The sequence below is a fragment of the Channa argus genome, chromosome 11 (assembly GCF_033026475.1).
Source record: "Channa argus isolate prfri chromosome 11, Channa argus male v1.0, whole genome shotgun sequence".
NCBI lineage: Eukaryota > Metazoa > Chordata > Actinopteri > Anabantiformes > Channidae > Channa > Channa argus.
Genome location: NC_090207.1, coordinates 10,553,696 through 10,575,255, shown reverse-complemented (window position 1 = coordinate 10,575,255; position 21,560 = coordinate 10,553,696). Strand labels below are relative to the sequence as shown.

At 41.4% G+C, this 21,560-nt stretch overlaps 3 protein-coding genes across 4 annotated transcripts; 2 read left to right on the top strand and 1 right to left on the bottom strand.

The window, feature by feature from the left end:
• Window positions 1–571: 571 nt before the first annotated feature.
• On the bottom strand, window positions 572–4,959 carry htr1aa (5-hydroxytryptamine (serotonin) receptor 1A a). The gene has a single exon (XM_067522544.1). The coding sequence runs from the start codon at window positions 2,923–2,925 to the stop codon at window positions 1,675–1,677; it is 1,251 nt and encodes a 416-aa protein (XP_067378645.1). The 5' UTR covers window positions 2,926–4,959; the 3' UTR covers window positions 572–1,674.
• Window positions 4,960–5,247: 288 nt separating this feature from the next.
• On the top strand, window positions 5,248–14,716 carry rnf180a (ring finger protein 180a). Its single transcript, XM_067521834.1, has 4 exons — window positions 5,248–6,802; window positions 10,790–11,027; window positions 11,924–12,049; window positions 12,493–14,716. The coding sequence occupies exons 1-4, from the start codon at window positions 5,789–5,791 to the stop codon at window positions 12,696–12,698; spliced, it is 1,584 nt and encodes a 527-aa protein (XP_067377935.1). The 5' UTR covers window positions 5,248–5,788; the 3' UTR covers window positions 12,699–14,716.
• A 246-nt stretch (window positions 14,717–14,962) lies between these two features.
• On the top strand, window positions 14,963–21,210 carry rgs7bpa (regulator of G protein signaling 7 binding protein a). Of its 2 annotated transcripts, none has more exons than XM_067521836.1 (6): window positions 14,963–15,100; window positions 16,797–16,963; window positions 18,775–18,905; window positions 19,164–19,308; window positions 19,900–19,970; window positions 20,178–21,210. In XM_067521836.1, exons 2-6 carry the CDS (start codon window positions 16,893–16,895, stop codon window positions 20,267–20,269), a joined length of 510 nt encoding a protein of 169 aa, XP_067377937.1. In that variant the 5' UTR covers window positions 14,963–15,100; window positions 16,797–16,892; the 3' UTR covers window positions 20,270–21,210. The 2 variants fall into 2 exon arrangements, with proteins under 2 accessions (XP_067377937.1, XP_067377936.1); XM_067521835.1 differs by having other exon boundaries at window positions 14,965–15,891.
• Window positions 21,211–21,560: the final 350 nt, after the last annotated feature.

Below are 21,560 nucleotides of genomic sequence, written 5' to 3'. Positions count from 1 at the left end.
ATTGTGTTTTCTGCAATACACATGTTGACAATTAGCCCACATCACCAGAACATGTTTGTATGCTGCAGGTGTCATCTCCAAATTGTCATGCTGTGTGACACATTCCTGTCTGTCCTCAGCCAGCCTGCCCGCCACTGACTGACCCATGGTGCCTTGGGCTTGATGTGTTTCCATGACAACAAGCCAAATAGCTACCCATCTTATGAAGCATGCAAACCTCATTGGGGCTTCTTCCTGCTTCCTCTTTAAATGCCTGGCGGTCCCTATCTCTTTATTTACCATAAGTGGATTTGTGTCCGGAGTTCTTTTTTACAGATGAGAGCAATAAGACAGCGAGGAGCTTTACAGCAACTCTTTGTATTATGTAGTCTATTATTCTGAGCAACCAACTAAATAGTGTGTTAGTATGACTGTGTGTACTAATGTTGGTGCTGGTTTTAGTGATGGTGCAACAAGCTATTTAGTCAACACTTTAACACTGTATGCTACTCCACTGTACACTCAGTTAGTTGTCTTTGGTGTTTCTCTATAACATACAAACTCAACACGCATATAATTAAAGAGATGGGATGGGGGTAGTTCTGGAGTTGGTTGGGGGGAGACATATAATATCATACATTGAATGCTACCCTCCATTTTAGAAAACAGATGACCCAGCTCTTCTTGCCCTAGCTTTGAGATGGATTTTAAGGAAAGGCTGGCGTTTGTTTAAAACTTATGTTCTCCACGATCTCAAAAACACACTATACACATGTATGGAAAACTGTGCTGTACAATAATCTAACAAACAGAAAATTATATTTGCCGCTCTCTCTTGATTTTTATCTCACTCGTTCTTTCTTTCACAGGTTTTAATCTTACACACATGCCCACAGGAGACCATTTGGGATCAGACATAGAAAGAGGTGGTTGGGGTAGGTAAGAAGAGAGACACACATGGGGGGCTGAGAACATATATCATAAAGGTAATACCAGCCTCCATCTCTTCTTGTTTTCAACTATGAGATGGAGGTGATGGACATGCTGTAAGACCTCAGTGCACTTTTAACCTGATCCCTTCCATCATCACCAGTGTGGGTCTGTTGATGAAAACTAATAAGTTGCTCCATGCCATTTGCTCTACAGCGTAGTTGGGCTCCATATAAAATGTATGGATAGACAGGGCCCAAGAGAAACCTCTATTGTAATGTTATAATTATTATAGACTCAGATCTCTTCTCGGCTCATTTATTTAGATTTTCTTAAACAACAACTGAGTCATATTTCTTAATGACAAATTTGGATTGGTTTTATTGTTTCAATGCTGCAAAGCTCACTGTGTAGGATGGAAACCCCACGTGTCTCATGATACAATGCATGGAATCAGCACATGACACGTCTTGCATGGCAATACAACGATGACTGCCGTCGCATATAGGCTATATACTGTAGCTACAACACTGAATAGACATGAGGTTGTACATTAAGAGCGAAAGTTCCTGTCTTAACTCGTTTCATCAGTGACTCCGGTTTTTCTTTTTAACACAGTCCTTACACGCTGAAAATAGGCTGTCCCTGAATTAAGGTCTGTGTTTTATGTTTTTTGTTGTTTTGTTTTTGTTTGTTTTATTTGCAGTTCCATACAGTCAGTTTAATTACTCCACGTTTATGCAAAGAGACGTTTTCGTGATGTGGTTACGGTCTGTGAAATTTGCATTTTATGATCTTCTTAAAAGCACTTTGGAAGTCTTTGTTGAAGTAGGCATATATGATGGGGTTGAGGAGGGAGTTGGAGTAACCCAGCCAGTTTATGACTGCGCCCAGCCACTCGGGCATGTAGCAGCTCTCTGCACAGAAAGGCAGCACCAGCGCGACGATGAAAAAGGGCAGCCAGCAGAAGATAAAAGTTCCCATGATGATCCCCAGTGTTTTCACCGTTTTACGTTCTCTGGCCAGCGCGATCTTTCTCTTCGCCCCCGAGTTCTTTTCATTCATGTTTTCGTAGCCCTGTGATGAGGACTGAGGGGTGTTGGGCAGAGGCAGGTGCGTCTTTGAGTTGCTGATAACTTCTATGATCTCTAGGGATTCGCCCTCCTCTCCATGCTTCACTGCGCCATTTACGCACGGAGAACTGGGTTTAGACTCTCCGTTGGTTTTCTTATGGAAGAAAGCTGGAGACACAGTCAGGCACTTGTCTGACACGTTTGTTGTCTCGGTTTTCTTGACCGTCTTTCGAATCCGAAACCGAGCAGCCCTGAATATTCGTCCATACAGGACCAACATGAGGATAAGGGGGATGTAGAAAGCCCCAAATGTAGAGTAGATGGTGTAGCCCGGGTCCTGGCTTATGATGCAGGCGTCGGGGTTCGCCCTGTCTTCTGCGCTTCTCCAGCCTAACATAGGCGGAATAGAGATGGAGAAACCGACCAGCCATGTCACGCTAATTAAGAGCGCAGCTCTCTTTGGTGTCCGTTTATTTACATAGTCAATGGGGTCAGTTATGGCCCAGTACCTGTCCAAGGCAATTGCGCACAGATGCAGGATGGATGATGTACAACACAGTACATCTAGAGAAATGAATAAATCGCAGATCTCCTGCCCCAGTGTCCACTTGTTCAGAACCTGGTAGAGGGCCGCCATTGGCAGAACCAGCACCGACACCATGAGGTCTGTCACGGCCAGAGATCCGATCAGATAGTTAGCCACATTCTGGAGAGATCTCTCCAGGGCGATGGCTGCCACGACGCACGCATTGCCAAATATGGAGCAAAGGATGAGGGCCCCTAGGAGCAGAGAGGTGATAATCTGATAACTCAGCTTCAGATCTGGCTGAGATCCAGATCCCGTGCCATTCTCACCCTCGTCCCAGTCGGCAACCACCTCCACCCCGGCAGGGTACCCGCTGGTCGCGTTGCTGCCGTTGGTGCTTGTTGTTATAAAATCCATTGTGCGACCACACTCAGAGCGCAACTTTCCCAGAGCAGTGGGGGACACGCCACTGGGCAGATAAGAAGGACACAGTCAGCCCCTCAGACTGCTGCTGCTGCTGTGCGTTTTACCGGGGTCCACCGGAGTTACCGAGCCGCCACTCTCCGGACGCATGACGCAGACGTGTTTGTGAGTGTGTGTGAGGGGGGTCGTGTGTTGTAGCCCGTGAGGGTTGACAGCCGGATGCGCTCACTGGTAACTGCGAATCATCTGAGCTTGGTGACGCCGTGAATTAATTTATACCAGCAGCTTTGGGTACGTCAGACCGCGAGGAGCTCGCCCTGGAGTTTTCTACCTCTGCTCTCCTTGTTGCTCCGTTTTTCACTGCAGACAGCCGATGAGGGTGTAGGAGCGCTCCTTTCCTTTTCTCTTATTTATTTTATGTTTTGGACTGACTGAGCAGGTCGTAACATTTTGCAGGTTATTTGTTTAGTTTAAATGCTATGGAGTAGATTTCAGCCAGGGGTAACACTTAAAAAGTGACTTATTACAAAAAAGAAAAAAGAAAAAAAACACTTTATCCATCGGGTGAAAGATCTAAAAGACAAAACTAAGAAAAGTGCGGGCAGTGGTGTTTAATGTGTCAGCTTTAAACACTGCTGTGGCAACATTGAGTTTTGATAGAGAAAAAGGTGAAACGTCTAGATCGCTAAGAGCAAAAAAGGTGCGATTCAGGACCAGGGACAGCGCCGCGAGCGTCCTCGGAGGAGAGCGGCTGCCATCTGCTGTCCATACCCGGCACTGCACTGAATGCTGGACCCTCTTCTATCAGTTCGGGACTTTAGGCTGAGGGGGGCGAGCGGACGCTTGTTTGCGTCTGTGAAATACAGCCCCTTCCAACAACATTATTGACAAGTTTACAGTGTATCAACACCTTCTGTGGTTTCAACTGGGGACATGCCACCCTCCCTCTGTCGTTTTGTTTTCTGTCACATACTTATGAAAACGAGTGAAATGTGTGATTATGGAACAGAAAGTAAATGTAGATAATAGTGACAACAACTGCGTACCAGAAATGTGTAAAAATTACCAAACTATAAATATGTGGGTCTTTCTCAGAGGATATGAGGAGCTGTATGCAAATGGAAGATAATGAAGGGTTATCTTCACTTCTAAAGAAAATCTATGGCATATATGCTGGAAAGCTTACTTTACAGTCACATCCAGTGTCTCTGGTCGGTTTTAATGTATGTTCTGATTTCTTAAAACTGTGATGTGCTCAGTATTCCATCACCCTTTGTATGATGATGGGTTATGATTCAACACAGAGACTTTGTGATCCCCTTCATGCCTGGTAGCTGTCTATCTGACACCCATAGGCACAGTATGCTTTTTGTGCTCCTGCAGGAAAGAAATTCATACTTGTGATTCCAAGAACTTTGACCTCTGTCAACTGTTGATTTATTGCCAGCTATTGAATCATGCACATGTACATGGCTCAGCAATTGCTTTTTGGTCACATCTAGAAACCCCGAGTGATCCACAACAGGTAATTGCAAATGTTTATTTTGAAATGGTAAAAAAGTTAAACAAAGATTTTTTTTTTATAACATTTGGCCAATGCAAATGTTCCTTCATCATAAATAACTTTAAGTTAATTTTAAAAAATTTATCAAGGGGGATCCAAACCTTTACATCATCATGATTTTCAGTATTTTACTTAAACAGTTTTATACACTTATTAAGTAACACCTTTTGTTGCCTTTGCTACTTTATTATAGGGGATGTAAATGTAATGCTTAACCTGACATAATAATACCACTACATTCAGCTGGTTTGGCTTTCTGACATTTTAAAATAAAAGATGCAAACTTTTGCACCCAACTGTATATCTGCTGACTGCATTACTAAGAATGTAGCTACAGTAGGTGACAGAGATGGTTTTTACAGTCTTTTTGACTTTGTGTTAACCCAGTGATAGTGTGGACCACACCTTAATATAGTCAATAGGGCTTATGGGGTTTGAATTTAGCTACTGAGCTCAGTTCACACTCCAATGTTCTGTGTGCAGCACATTCTTATTTTCTCATTAGATAAATTACTTAGGTGTTAATGCACCTAATAATAGTACAGTAGTTTTTATGCTTAATATAGCTGTATACATTTGCTCACAGAAGCATTTCATAAACTGTAGCTTCAATGGATTTTTCTTGCTTAAATATAAATTTTTTAAATCCCTACTGTTTTTTTTTTACTTTATTATAAAATTCTATAAATTGCATTAATTTATATCGACAGTATGTTATAAAATTTAATTTAAACTGACTTAATCAAGCTTTATCTAACTTAATCCATTAAAACCTTAGCAATGGGAAATTATATTTTCATGTAAGAACATACACATACACAGAAACACACCCACCATGTGACTTGCTTATCAACAAGATAATGTAAAAAAGCTGACACCATGGTAGTGGATGTGAGAAAACGCAGTGGCTCTGGCTTTTTCATCTTATTTTTGTGTGTTCAGTGGTTGCACAACTCTGTGTTTTCTATAGGTCACAGTGGACAACAGGGAGGCCATGAACAGTGCATCTATTGTAATGGGGCTCACCAGAGGGACTTTGTCTTTGTCAACAGTGTGGAATGTCCCAGGGGGCTTACAGGAACAGGATAGGCCAGACCAGAGGACTGAACTGCTCACCTCCTCTGCACTGGAACAGTCCATCTAGCTCTTAAAAAAGAGATTGAATCTATGCATCCATAAGAAGTGAGATGTAGAGAGAGTACTAAGAAGAATGAGAAAGAAAAGACCAGCCCAGCTGGTTGAAGCTGCATCGGATGCTTTCTGGTGGTGACGCGGGCACTTGAAAGTAGCATCATGAGCTCCAATGTGGGAGCCTCTAGTGTAAATGGCACCGGCAGAGTTGGAGCTTTTGAAACTGAGGATGCTGGTAAAGAAGACACTAACAACGAGACATGTAAGCCATGCTCGAAGGCAGCAAGGCCTAGGCCAGAGTGCACAGACCCAGACGAGGAGAGAAAGTCAAACAGTGGGGTACAGCTGGTGAGACCTGCCCTGCCAGGGAGGAAAGCACAAAAAAAGACCTGCAGCGAGGACAACAATGGAAGAAAGGCGGAGCAAATCCAAGAGAGGGATGAAGAGAGAAAAAATGTCGAACATGTAGAAGCTAGGGAAAGGGAAAAACAAAGGCAGAGAAAGACTGGAAGAGCCGAGATAAATGAAGATGTAGCACAACGCAGTCAGGGAAGGGAAAGCACTGAAAGTTTGTCTGGCAGTAATTCTGACATCCAGTTAAACAGCACTTTGGAAATTCAAGAAGCAATAAACAACATGCGGAGAGAGCATTTGTGTCCTAGACCTGGCTGCTCCAGGCCTGGCATCCCCCATTGCAAGTCCCAGCCTCCAATGCCAACAGGGAGAGCCATGTCTTCAGCTCCACTTCAGCCTCCCAGCCAAACCAGATCCACATCGCTGTCACCTCAGACACGTTCATCCAGGACAATTGCAGGGGACCTGCACTGCTCCTCATCTAGTTTATCCAGAGAGCCAGTTCCATTCTGGGTAAAGGTCCGAACAGAGGCAACAGGTGGACAATCATCGCAAAGCCATCATACACAGACACACTTCCCATCTCTCACCAGCTCAGAGCTGGGAGATGAAGAAGAGGAGGAAGAAGTGGAAGATGTTGAGGAAGAAGGCAGGGGTGTGATGGAGGTGATGAGTGAAACCATGACCCTGGCAGGAATGCCACCTTGTGTTCCTTTTGGAGAGAGGAGGATGAGTAAAAGAGAGAAGAACAGGATTAAGTGTCTGAGGAGGAGGCAGAGGAGAAGGGAGAGGTGGAGACAAAGTCAACAGGAGAGCAGACAGGTAAATGACACAATTACCTAACCCCCAATATGACAAAGAGTATGAAGTAAGTCTTTTGCCAGAGATTTTAGGATTAGGCATTTAATAATGGCTGGAGCTGGTCATTGAGTCATTTATTTTTCTCATGCTATGTGTCACTATGTTAATGCAATACAAATAATTTACTACTGAAACAATGTCATTTTTATATGTGGCCACTTAAAGATTTGAATTGGACTAACTTAATGACACATTTTATCACAGATTTTTACCATATCAAATTTTGCCTGCTTCATGTGCAGGCTTTACAAGTGTGTGGAAAAAATAAAACAATCTAACGTGCAATAGACTTTAGTAATTTTAGTAATAGAAAAACTGTTGAAATAGCTGAAATAAGTTTCCCAAGTAATGCGCTGGGGTTTATAATCTTCCTTAAATGATCCACGTAATGTCCTATTTGTATTTTAAGATGGAATGCTGAGTGAATAAGAAAGTAACTGTATGTGTGTGTGTGTGTGTGTGTGTGTGTGTGTGTGTCTTAAATTACATACAAAATCAGACCTGCTGCATTTTATCTGTTCATTGTGTTTATTTATGGCACTTTATATGACAGTGTGTGTACGTGTGTGTGTGTGTGTGTGTGTGTGTGTGTGTGTGTGTGTGTGTGTGTGTGTGTGTGTGTGCGTGTGTGTGTGTGTGTGGGTGTGTGTGTTCATTTTATCCAGACTTTGACTCTTGACAGTCCTATCAGCACTCAGCTCATTTCAATAGCCATTGTCTGTGTGGTTGAAAGTGGGGTTACATCTGAATTAGCTGCATGATGAGGCTTGGGCGGAGAGCCCTTCAAAACCAACCAGACAAAAGAGCAGATTCCATTCTGATTGGCTGCTGTGGATCTGCAGTCATGTTGGTAGATTAAAAATAATCTGACTTCTGAATTAGAGAGGACGCTGAAAACGCTGAATAGAATTAGTTGCTTTGAAACGTACAATATCCAGGTCATAAATCTGTTCCTCCCTGATGATTATATAATTTTTAGTTAAGCTATTTCTCTCCTGCTTGTTGGAATATGTGTGTTAGTACTATTATACATAAGGCATAAAGTATACTGTGTGTGGGTTGTTTCTGTGGCAGAGAACTTGTGCCACTTTAAAGGAAATTGCCAAGAAGCATTTGTTGTTTATCTTTGCCACATTACGCCAGTATTATCACAAATAATGTAAATAGAGGGTTAAGAGCCAAATATGAGATAGTCACTGTGTAGCTGCATCATACACCACAGGTCTAGATCATTAGTGCAGGATGTATGGATCAAACCCTGGATCGTGTGAGCGGTTGATGATGGACATTCTGGAAAATGTGCTCATTCATTTTCTGGCTGATAATGAGACGAGAACATTGATCCAGTTCTTATGTGTCTAAATTACTTATGGAGGTCAATTTAAGACACGATTAGCTTAGCATGAAGGCTTGAAGCAGAGGGAAAAGTCACTACATACATGGGTATGATGTTTTTTACCTGTTTGTTGGTGATCAGCCACTAAGGATCTGGAAAAATGGAAGGGGAAGCAGGACTGTTTTTGTATCTCTGTGTGTAAGTGGTACTGGTAGTCATGTTTTTGAGCTTTGATATGGGGTAGCTGCTTCCTGCTGCCACTCTTTCTGCTTAAATAGGCAAGTTATACTGTAGGTCCAGCTCCTTCCTTAGAGAGTGGGGTTGAAATGCAAATTATTAACCAATTATCTATTCCTGTAAACATTTATTGATTCAGAGGAAATAGAATGAGCTTGGTTGGTCATTTATCAATATCAGGGCTGAGCATACTGAGGATGCCTTTTCTCAGGCCAACTTTGCCGTTGCACAGTAACACTTTTTTTTCTTTTTCTTTTTGAGGGGTGAGCAATTTCAACCCTCTAGCTCCAAAGCCAGGAATAAACAATGTCCATCACTACAGGGTATACATCAGGCCAAAGGTCTGACGGTGTGTTGTTGTCATCCAGTGTACCACGGGAAGACTTTATATCATAGATGATGGAAAGGCAATTAGTATTTGATTGTTCTGGCTACAGTACTTCAATTGCTGTTATACATAAGCTGAAATGTGGTTTTAGTCACTGCTTGAAGTTTAGCAGAAACATACACTATATTGCAAAAGTATTCGCTCACCTGCCTTTAGATCCATATGAACTTTAGTGACATCCCATTCTTATTCCATAAGGTTTAATATGACGTCAGCTAACCCTTTGCAGCTATAACAGCTTCAACTCTTCTGGGAAGGCTTTCCATGAGGTTTAGGAGTGTGTTTATGGGAAGTTTTGACCATTCTTCCAGAAGTGCATTTGTAAGGTGAGACATTGATGTTGGGCGAGAAGGCCTGGCTCGCAGTCTTCGCTCTAATTCATCTCAAAGGTGTTCTGTCGGGTTGAGGTCAGGACTCTGTGCAGGCCAGTCAAGTTCTTCCACACCAAACTCACTCATCCATGTCTTTATGGACCTTGCTTTGTGCACCTGAATTCATTATTTGGATGGGTGAGCGAATACTTTTGGCAAAATAGTGTATTTTGTTAATGGATTTTGTCTCCCAAAACAATCTACAGTTAGTTACAGTCCCATCTTTACTTTGTTTAACTAAGTTTACTCTGTGTCCACTAAATTTTATTTGTAGTAAGTTGAACCAATTTTTCTATATGTATATTGTGCAGAACATTGTATGTATCGTTATTACTTTATTTATGTACGCATTTAAAGTTATAACCGAGACAAAGCTGCGCTGTTACCTTTCATGTTGCCTGGGGAGAGCCTCAGTGCCCATGATTTCTTGTGAGCGGTGCACTCTGTGTTCTCTCCTCTGTGTTAATGACGTGCCTTGGGAGGCAGTGTTGGTGCCATAGGGAAGTCCCTGGAGCTCCCCCTGTGTGAGGAAGTGGTAATTACTTTGGAAGCACCCTCCCCCCATTTTTTTCAAGACTGGAAATTTAGACACCCGTCCCACGGGGTCTGCTGACACAGGTCTGAAGATGAGGTGGGGGACCTGAGGGGCCCCAGATGCTGTTCACAAAACTGCTGTTACTGTTACGTGCGCTCATATGAGTTATAGTTGGGATTTAGAAATGTGAGCCGAGTGTGGATTTTGGTGCAGAGGCACTAGAAAAGAAGGGCAATTTGACTGCTGAGGTGAAGAGTAGAATTTGCACGGTGGAGGTGTGCAGCTGTACTGAGCTGTGTCAAACATAGGGATGCTAACTAAATTAAAGATGAAAATGACTGTAGTATAGACAAAATGTTTCTTAACTCACAGAATTGTGCATGCTTGACTCATACTTTGACTTATGGAAAATATATGACAAACTATTTGGTATATATTATTATTCATAAGATGTGAGAAAATGTAGGTAGACATTTCTCTCACTGAACTCACACCTGGCACCCTCGTGTCCTCACACATAGTATTACGCTGTGCATGTGGGTGTCACAGATATTTACACTCATCAAATAGGGTATATTAAAGAGTGAAGCATTTGAAAACGGCTTCTCAAAAAAGCAGCATTGACAAAAAATACGTTTTTGTATTTATTTTTGCCAGCAGCTCGAAGCCTCATACATGAGCGGTCAAATGTCATGTTGTTGACACAAAGCAAGTTACTCTGTTTGTCTGACAGTCTTACTCCATGTGGACATGGGGGTTGCCATCATCATTTTAGGTGAAAGAGGTACAACAGTAAATCCAAATAGAAGTTCAGTTAAAAACATATGTGGATGCACCAGTAAGATGCCTTTGTTTGTTGGTGCTCACGAACATGAAAAAGTCAACATATTATGTTAGAACATATGGTTGCAGATAAATACCTTCATGTTTGAATGCAAACAAATATTTATCTGCATAGGAAGAATTTTATTGGATTATATGAGGTTTTTCTTCACATACTGCAGATGGTGGCACATTGCAACTATCACCTTTTATCCTCGATTGTTTAAAAGCCTCGTTTCTGCCTCTCCTCTACACCCAGAGCTCAACGGGGAACCCTTCCAGCAGCAGCAGCGAGGATGAGGATGACGTGAGCACCAGGGACAGAGATGGTTACATCTGCGCTGTGTGTTTGGATGTGTACTTTAGCCCTTACATGTGTCATCCTTGCAACCACATCTTCTGCGAACCGTGTCTGAGGACGCTGGCTAAGAACAGCCCCACCAATACTCCCTGTCCACTCTGCAGAACAGTCATCACACACGTCTTCTTCCAAAAGGGTACACCAATGGGGGAAAAAGCTCATAATTTAAAATGCACATTACCTAGATCTATAACTCCACTCAGTACTCTAGAGTGAAATATAACAGTACTTTTCAATGCAAAAACATTAATTGTATTGAAAAGTCATGATCATAAAAACCCACAATTACATGTATATGTGCAGCTACTGTACCGTATGTGTGTATTCTTATGTTGTTTGGTTGTTACACATATAACATCTAAGCTGCAGTGTTAAGAGGGCCCAGCTGCATACATCCCATAGGGAGCAGAGTAGACCTTCAGTTCAGCTCCAACCAGATGAGTCACCCAGAAGACAAAATCAAAAACAATCTGAACACTTTATTTAGTGCTTTCTGACGGAAATAAAAAGTAGAATTGTGCTTGAGTGAGAAAGGCACTACAGTATATGACAACTGTTTTGGTGCATGAAAAATTAAACCCTATAATTTCCTGCAGTGCCTTTACACAACAATGTTATGTGAATGTGTTTTTACACCTATATGTCGTATACTGACATACTTTATGTAAGCGTGTGATCACAGCACACTGATTACATAGGACGTAGTCTGATCTGGACAAATCAGTGAATAGCTAATGAAGTGCTCTGATTCATGCTGGCCTACTTCTAACTGTATGAAAGTGAGCATCAGGGACACTGTTGTGGCCATAAAAAGGCAAAGTGGCCATGGTTATGAAGACTGCAGACATGCTAAGGGCTCTTGTTAGTGATTAGGTGACAGGGAGTGCAGATTAGATTCTTATGTTGATTACCAAAGTAAAGGTCGAACTGAAAACTAAGAAGGAGAAAATGAGTCAGTGTCTGTTTTTTATTTTTTAGATCTAAAAGTGAAGGTGCGAATACGTTTTGATAATAAATTTGTCCCGTTTGCAGAACTGAACCAAACAGCAAGGACATTTTTCCCAAAGGAATACATTTCCCGTAAACAGAATTTTCAGAAAGCAAGCTGTGCCAAGTGGCCTCTCCCAAGCTGCAGGAAACTCTTCCACATCTTTGGAGGCAAGTTTTTCGGGTTTTAATTTCTTTTTTTTTACTGCAACAATTTGCAACTCTAACTACCTGGTGCACCTTCAACCGACAGTATGTCCATCTGTCAATACTGTTTTAAGTAATATATTATAAATCTACCATCTTTACATATATCAAATAACTGTTTGACTTATATCATCAAATTGCAGCCAAATATTGTCCAATATAGGCCACATATGACATTTACCTGAAAATAATATATAATCAACAATAAAAACAAAACAACAAAATGTGTTTTTGTGGGCATCTAAGCTCTACGTCTTGTCTTGAAATCCTACAAATTACTCTGCACTGTGACAGCTTGTCACCATTGAAATTCATTGTAATTTACATGAATTTAAGTGAGAAGAAAACTACCATGACAATATTTTCATTAGTGTCATTTTAATCAAACAATTTGTCATTCAAACCAGGTTTCCAGAGGCAGTCCAGTCCCATTGCTAGACGTCAGTTCCCCCATGGTGGAGGCTACCGTATGGATCCTATGGACTTTGAGGATCACTCTCGGGGCTGGCGTTTTGACATGGACATGGTCATCATCTACATCTACTCAGTCAACTGGGTTATTGGCTTCTTAATATTCTGCTTCTTTTGCTACCTCTTCTTCCCTTCCTTTTGATGGCCCTGGCATAACTAATAGAGCCAAACAAAGAGACTGAAGGATGAGGCTAAAGTAAGGAATTGACAGGAACTAACAGGAATTAAAACAGAGGGAACACAGGGAAAAGGTGAAACTGTAGGATTTAATGTGAAAACAGTGAGTGAATTTCAAGCAGGTGGGATGATGTGGTGGAGGGAAAACAACAGTGTGCCATCTTGTTGTCTCTCATTAATAAATGATTGAAATGGGGAAATGGTGTAGGGGGATGTTTGAAATCTAATGTTCTCTGTCTCCACATGATGCACATCTAATGTGGGTTGCACAACATGTCCTGTTCCTGTATGGGGTGGAGTTAACAGCTTCTAGGTTTTAGTGTTTGCTTTCAACATAATCCCATTACAGGCTATTAATGCTCAAAATGTTGATTGACAGCTCAGCTAACTGGTCTGCTCCTAAACAGATTACTGACCATGATTTTACAGAACAAAATGTTTAATGGAAAATGCTCCTACTTTGGAATCATAAAGGAAAAGCCTCTAACCACTGTGATTGTTTGAAATGGCCAACCTGATGAAAGAACATACACTCTAGCTTCAATATGTGAAAAACCATATGCTTGTAATTATTTTGAAATTTTAAACTGAATCTTCAAAAAAAAAAAAAGTGCGATGGATAGAGGCAGCTATTTTGGTTTGTCATGGGGAAATACAAGAAGACTTTTATTGTGCTTCTTTAAACCTTTGTCTCATCCCAGACCATAACATTTTAACCATGATATAACCAACAAAGTTTACACAGAAACATAGCACATGTAGATGAAGATGCATGATTGTGTTTTTCACTTTTTGGTAATGCAACAACGTGGTACAGTCAAATAAATGACCTTATTCCACAGACATTTTAAGCTTCCAAATTTTTAAAAACCAAAACAAAAACTTCTCCAAAGGGCTTCTATTTTCTTATCACTTGCATGAGTGAAAAGTACATGGTTTGCCCAGTGCACATATTATTCTAATTTATAAGCTGTTTGCTGTTGATGATTAGGTTATTAAATTCATTCTTATACATTTGTTATAAATAATGTATATTTTTTAAAATAAATCATAAACACTACATGCTATTAGTTGCTCTCAGGATTTGATAATTCATACATTATTTATAACCATTTGTAAAATATAAACTATTGATATCATGGATATTTAGGATATTTATACATTTCGATAAAGTAGTTATAGTTGGCTGCAGAAGTTTCCACACACCTGATTAGGTCTTGGCCCAAACTGGGTTGTCATTACTAAGAGACCTGGGGATGGATTACAGTGTCATGCATCACGGTGGACGCTTACACTGTACGTTTTCCACTTTCTGTGCCACTTTGTTTTCTTTGTGTGCCCACGTGTGTTACATATGAATGGTTATTTTAAATGTCTCCCCATGCATTCACACGTAAATGGACGGCCAGAATGAGCACACACGCACATATACACACACCACACTGAAATGGACTTCTAATTTATTGAGATTAACGACGACACACTTTCCTCTTTATGGTTGTGTAAAGCAGGGAAGGGCAAACGGTCAAGACGAAACGCTGCCTTGAGTGCTGTGAGGCACATTGACATATAAAAAAATTAAATAGGGAAGTTGATGCCACAAGTCACAATTTCTTTGTGTGCATGAAAGCATCCTACTTCTGTAATACAGTACTTTCACATGCATTGTGTTTTTAAATGTGTCACATAATGTATTGTTACTCATATGGAGAATATGATATTTTTGAAATAAGCATTCTTAGTTATTAGTTATTAACCAGAGAGTCCTAACGTAAGACTTTAAAGCATCCTGCTAGCAATTTATAATTAACCTTAAAACACCTTTACGTTAGTGTGAACTGAGGTAACATTGCACCACAATGTATGAATATTAGTTAAATGTTGCTGAAGAGATAGAGATGGAGAGAAAATAAATAAATACTATAAACCACACACATAAAATCAGACTTAGAAACATAGGTCTGCACATAACTATTAGCGCATAAACATGGAAGATTTGAACTGTGCTTTCAATACTACAGTTCAAACTGACCCACATTAAGTCCTCACTGCGGTATTTAATTCAATTCATTGTAGTCCTGCTTCTTTACTGGGAGGGGGCAAAGTGTGAGGAGTCTGAATTTCACACGTGAGGGAACTTTTATATAGGCAGCAGCTGAGGGCGGGGGTCGGACTTGCTGGGTCCTATTAGTATTCCCGTCCTTTGGGTGCGCAGTGTTGCCAGCCACAGAGCCACAGAGCCACGTCAGGCCTGTAGCAACTGCTCGTTTTCTACTGCCTGTCCAAGGTTAGAGATAGGCCTGCCCGACTCTCTGCAAACACTCGAAGAAAAAGACGCCGGGAGTCAAACTGAGGCTGCGGTGCTAGGTACCGACTTTTCTCTTGTTTGATGATGGAGATTTTCTCCGGCACAGACGCTTAGAGTGTCGGCTGAAGACCGTTTGCTGTGGGGTTGTCAGCGGGGACATTGGCAGCGTGATTTGGTCTTTCTGCGGAGCTTGTGCAGCGAAGAAAAGATCATTATCTTCCGTCTTATCGCTGCTTAATGGAAACGCGCAATTATAAAAAATGGTTGCATTTGGAGAATATCCGTGAATGTGATCGTTTCTTTCCGATATCGGTGCGTCAGAGAAGACATCTCAGCTAGCTGGACTCCGGGTTGGGTGTGAAGTCTCCACTGTGCACCGTGTGCTGCCGGAGTGAAGGTGACTGAAGGCAATGCGGAGAGGAGTCAGGGGCGCTCATCCGGCACTTTTCCTGCGCCTTGAGGCTCGTCTGGAAAAATATTTGTTGCTGCTCCCACACTAGGGGAGGAAAGCGAAAGATAATAATCGAGGTTCAACCCAGCTGGTAGTTGGCGAAAGTGAATCCGGCGTAAACGGACAGAAGAAGGTGAACAGTAAGGTGCAGGGTGGTGAGACAGGAAGAGAGAAAGTGGTGGAGGTTTGGGGGACACACAAGATAAACCCGTTCTGTATTAGGGCTGTTTTATTAGTGGATGTGTATGCATGAGTTCTGCATCGAATGGGCGCAAAAACCGCCCCAGATCCGCCGGGAACATCTTCCAAATCGGCAAGCCTCCTTACCGAGACCCACAGAGGAGGGAGAGCACCGAAAGTACCCGCAAAGCCCAGCGCGCCGTGGCCGACTGCAGAATGGTAGGTTTGCGACAAGTCAATAACTGCATGGTGCCTTTGGTTAAAAAAAAAATAAACAAAGTGTTATATGTTTTATTCCCAACCTCTCTTTGCAGCAGGACTATAGAATAGCCCGTGCATGCAGGGGTGCACACGCCACAGCTCCTAATAGCTGGGAGCCTAAAAATAGCTGTATGCATTTGCATTACTTTGTCGGCAGTGAAGCCAAAGGGATCATCTTGGTGCAGGTTGACTATGTGCTTTGCATGTGTAGAGCTGCTGGTGATTTGAGATGATTTCCGACCTACAGGACATTACTGGAGGTGTTCGTGATCGTGGCACAGAAAGTCCTGTGTTTTGAAAGATACTGCATGTAGTCTGCAGCCCGTTTCACCTTTTCATACATCACTGAACGCCATGCACATTCGCAGTTCGTACATAGGAGCACAGCAGGATTCTGTGCACGAGTTGCACAAAACGAACAAAACAGCTCAAGCTTACATGATGTGCAATCGAAAACCTTTTGCACTTGGAGGGCTATTGTAATGCCCAGGCTTCACCTTTTACCTGAACACGCTTTATTCGGAAATCATTGGGCTTGTGACCGCACAAGCAAATATGCAAGGTTGCAATTTTTAAAATACTACATCTGCCACCGTGCACCTGCAGCTTATTTGTCCCCAGTGTGGCGGAAAGGGGATAATAAAGCTGAATATAGTGCTGTTCAGCATTTCCTTCTTGGCTGGCACCGTTTTCATGTTGACAAATCAATGTGCAGTTTAAGCATAAAGGCTACTTTACTGCAGTGACAATGGCAGAGGGAAGCAGCAGTCTATTCGTGGTAAACTTTGTTATATCTGTGCGGCGCTTATTCATTTGCAGGATAACTACATTTTGTGTGTTTTTATCATGTCTTTGTAACACAGATCGTCCAAGAATTCAATACACTTGTGGCGCTGTACCGTGAACTGGTCATCTCCATTGGCGAAATCACTGTCGACTGTCCTTCTCTGCGGGCCGAAATGCTGAAGACACGAACTAAAGGCTGCGAAATGGCGAGAGCGGCACACCACAGTCTCTCCCTGATATCGGGGTGAGTAGGCACAGACGCTGTCCATGGTGCTGAGAGCGACTGCCTTGCAAAGGCAAATCCACAGCTCGGAAAGTGTGAACCGCACCACATGGGGCGCTCCGCAACACTGCTGCACGTAAAAGCACACACACCCGCCAAAGTACATCTCTAATTTGCATAAGCACCCACATCTAGGGAACATGTATACTTAAGCCTGCTCTGCTACACTCGACAGAAACCATGCAAGTGTATGCAGCATTAGTGTGTGAAAGTGGGAAGAGTTCAGGAAAACAGAACACGAGATCAGCTTTTACAAACCATGACATCTCTAGTTACTAGTGGGGCAGGAAGCAATTACAACAACATACTGCAACCGGTCACTTCCCATTAGCTGGGTCTGCAATGTTAATGCACGAAGTGGAGTGAAACGCTTCTGAGAAGAAATAATAATATCAATAATATGAAGTCAGTGGATTTTAATGCATTTGTGAGGGAGGCTGTGTGTAGTTTGTAGCCAGTGTCTTTGCTATGATCATTCGAACATTTGACTAGCATGCTCTTTATCAGTTTCAGCAGGTCTGATAGAAGAATGACTTGCCCTCCACTCTCCACTGAGTCCACCATCTCCTGTACATCGGTGCCAGTGGAAGAAGGGCAAAGTGAGGCTTGGGATTTGAAGGTCCTCAAAGAGGCAGAGATGCCAGCTGACTTGGCACACTCAAAGTTACTTAAATAACAATTGGGCAGACTGAAGCCAGTGTTGAGGGATATTTGGAGGATGTCTGCAGTGCTAGCAGCCTGCCAAAGAACAGGCACTATTGAAACAATAACAGCTTCAGGTTCAACCCCCCACCCCCCACCCCCAATCATTAGTGACCTGGAAAGACATTAAATGCTCTCCCACTGACACTTTCCACAAGGATGAATATAAATGTTTAACACTTGTTGTATCTTACAGACATTTACATGCACGACAAAACCTTGTGATTTAATGTGTGGAGGATGTAAACCCCATATGTGCAACAGATTCACACTGTATACTGTGAGCCAGTAACCCTGTCTCCTGCATGTTTCCTTTCATGTGGAGGCATGAATTATACAGCTTAAACTGAGCAGCAATCTTTGTTTTTTGTTTTGTTTTGTTTTGTTTTGTTGCAGTTTACAGTGCAGAATTGTTGTTTTGCACTATTCCTTTTGCAATACATGCCTGGTAATAGTACAGCTAGATACACTTATGCCTTTGTTTCTCCACACACTACAGTCCTGCTGCAGAAGTAGCGGTTGCAGCGGCTTTAAAGAGAACTGTACATTCACCCTGATAACAGCATCATTGTCCTAATCATCACCAGCACATACATTTTATAAACCTGCTTCTCTAATAGCTCTCCAGACCATTTCAGTGTTCATCTGTCTCACTAGTAAAGATTTGAGGGCTTGAATTAGACAGCATAGTTCATTGCTATTTAATCAGATAAAGCCAGTGTGACTGAATAGTTTAAACAGTGCGGGGCCTCTCCAAACGCGCTAGACAAAAGCTGTTAAAGGAGGACAGCATTGACGAAAGCTGTGCAGCTTCAGCAACAGAACTGTAGAAGGCAGCACTGGGACAAATCTGAGAAGGACAAGCTTTTTGTCAAAAAAGTGAATTTTAACAGGCTCATGTCTGTGGGAAATATTTGTAATGTGAAATCATCACGTTTTCATCGCTGTTTAATTTGCTCTTTTTTAAATTTAAAGTGGAGTGGAGTTGGCCATTATATCCAGAGTTGACCAACCTCAGCTTGATGAACTCTATCTGTAAGCTACTGTGTTTCCCCTGTGTGCTATTTCAGGCCAGAGGATGGGGAGATCCACCCTGAGATCTGTAGGCTCTTCATCCAGCTGCAGTGCTGTCTGGAGATGTACATCACTGAGATGCTCAAATCAGTTTGCTTGCTGGGCTCCCTGCAGCTCCACAGGAAAGGTTAGTACACATAGAAATGTCAATGCAGTTACAGATTTTAAAGTAACACTGTAGAGTCTGTAAGTGTGAGTATATGCGTGTCTTTTACTTAATATAAAGTTTTTATGTTGTAATAACAAAAACAGCACATTCCAAAGTATATGGAAATACATACATTACTAATTGACAAATTATCATCTGAAACTAATAATCATTTTGTTTTAATATAATTTACAGTGAGTGTTGAGGCAAATGTTTAAAGCTGTCTGTGTGCTTCAGGTAAGGACTCCTGTGGCCCTCCCGGAGTTGACAATAAGACAGAGGAGAGCTCAGACATCCCTATCCTGGAGGACACCTCTTCTTCGCCCACTGACTGCCCTCACCTCTGCTGGCTCCTGGCTACCGACATAGAAAACATTGAAAAGTAGGTAGACGAAACGTGTTTTGGTGCCATAATGTGAATTATGGTATTTTTCTATTTTTTACTAATCATTTTACACTGATATTTTTGCAAGATTGAAAAAGGACACAGTTCAAATAGTATTCTACATACATTTATTCTTCTATTTGCATTATTTTTTTTAAGTACACAGACACACATATGTTCTGTAGTTAGAACTTATTAAATATAGTGGCAATACTTGATCACCTGTAGCTACAGTAGATTTGTTAAAAACAAGAGCTGTACCTACCTGCAATTCGAAGAGAAGACAAGTAGTTAGTTGTTTGTGGTTAGTCTTAATAATTATTTAGAACATTTTATAAAACATCAGTCAAACATTTAAATTTTATAACTGCAGCATCATTTTACAACTACTGGCAAACTAGTGGTCAGAGTGTCACTTCGCATACATCAGATTAATAGATTCTAGTGTGCAAAATTACAGCACATCTGAAGATACCGCATATTGAGTATTTGTTAAGTCTAAGTGGATGCAGCTGCATGTGTGTCAGTGTGTGAGAAAATATACTTAACTACAACATGAAAAACCTCACTGTATTTGCCTCATTGCAGGGATATGAGAGACATGAAGAACCTTCTCAGTAAACTCAGGGAGACAATGCCATTACCACTGAAGAACCAAGGTGAGATAGAAGAGCAACATTTACTTTATCCTTATTCCCTCTCACACACGTTTGCACACACCTCTCGACTTCACGGGGTAGTTTTTACTGTAAAAAAATCATATGATGATTTGGTTGTAGCTTGAAAAACACTATTGTAGTTAAAAGTAGTACAACTTTCTGACTTGCAGCATTGGTGTGTTTGCATGCGTGTGTTCTTGTGTGCAGATGACAGCAGTTTGCTTAACCTGACTCCCTACCCACTGGTCCGGCAGAGGAAGAGGCGGTTCTTTGGACTCTGTTGCTTGGTAACCAGCTAAAGGCCCCACCTTTGTGGCTAGGAGGCGGCAACAAAGACACCATTACCCACTGTCCTTCACCACTTGTGTCTCTCACCAATCTATTACTGCCATTTTCAAATAAATTCTCTTTTCTTTTTAAATCTGCCCATTTTATAATTTTATTTTGTAATACAAAGAATTGTAACTGCAATGTAATGAAAACAAAAGTCATGACATATATATTTTGAGATATTTTGCAACAGATTTTCCCTTTTTTTGCTAAATGAAGTCAGATATCTGCTCATCCAATGTAATAGAGAATGAGAGGTCATTTGAAATAATGTCAATGTTCAGTTACTTCCACGCACCTGAGTGAGTGAAAAGAAGATTTATGTTCAAAAAAGGGAATATAATTGTGTGTTTTTGTCAGAATTATTGCGATAATGTATGAATAAATGCCATCAAAAAGTCTGAGGATGGTACTTGCAAAGACTGTCTAAGCCAATGACAGGTTTGAGTAAGCAGGCCTGTAAGTTTGTTGTGTATTACTGTCTCTACTTTCTGTTACTTACTGTTCTATCTGGTTAATGTACTTTATTTAGTCTTCCATAAACCAAGAACCTGTACCCAACTTTAACTTTTCAGCTTCAAAGCGGAATATATGATACAATACTCAAAAAGAAAAGGTATTTGCACATAATATCTAACTATAAATTGAGACATTAGACTTGTATATACACACACTCTACGCAATGCTCTCAGAAATCTTTTCCAAGTTGGAGTTGGTTGGCACAGAATCTGTTGGGTGGTCTATGAGGAGAACATCTCCTTCTGTCTGAAGCAATCAGTGCAGACAAAGGACAAGCAGCATGGCTCTTGCTCATTAATGATACTGATGAATGTTTAGGGCACAGGTACAGTAGTTAAAGCTGATATAGATCATTTTACATTGTTAATAAAACTTTTGTTATGGAAATGAATTCATGTGTCTCATTGTCGTACATGCAAGTTTCTAAAATGTCCACTGGATGGAGACAAACCATCAACAGAGACAAAGCTGTCACACACACAGGCATGTGAACAACTATTGTTATTTTTTAGTATTGTGCAAAGCATTAATCATTTTTTATGGTTTGCTTTGTATCTTCTCATTGTTATACATGTTTGTCAAGTTTATCTGAAAGATTTTGTGGATTTACAAGCGGGGGTACAAAGCAGCCTTTGTTAATATATACAAAGGGTTGTATTCTGGCAGACTTTAGAAAGGATAAAGCTGGTCACCGACTTTTTCTGTTTCCTCTGCAGTCATCAGCATTTGACCTGGATTTTG

Coding starts and splice junctions, on each gene's coding strand:
- htr1aa (XM_067522544.1), bottom strand. CDS start 2,925: ATGGATTTTATAACAACAAGCACCAACGGCAGCAACGCGACCAGCGGG.
- rnf180a (XM_067521834.1), top strand. CDS start 5,789: ATGAGCTCCAATGTGGGAGCCTCTAGTGTAAATGGCACCGGCAGAGTT. Junction 6,803..10,789: donor GTCAACAGGAGAGCAGACAG/GTAAATGACACA, acceptor CTCTACACCCAG/AGCTCAACGGGGAACCCTTC. Junction 12,050..12,492: donor ACTCTTCCACATCTTTGGAG/GCAAGTTTTTCG, acceptor CATTCAAACCAG/GTTTCCAGAGGCAGTCCAGT.
- rgs7bpa (XM_067521835.1), top strand. CDS start 15,742: ATGAGTTCTGCATCGAATGGGCGCAAAAACCGCCCCAGATCCGCCGGG. Junction 18,906..19,163: donor CCTGCAGCTCCACAGGAAAG/GTTAGTACACAT, acceptor TGTGTGCTTCAG/GTAAGGACTCCTGTGGCCCT. Junction 19,309..19,899: donor GACATAGAAAACATTGAAAA/GTAGGTAGACGA, acceptor GCCTCATTGCAG/GGATATGAGAGACATGAAGA.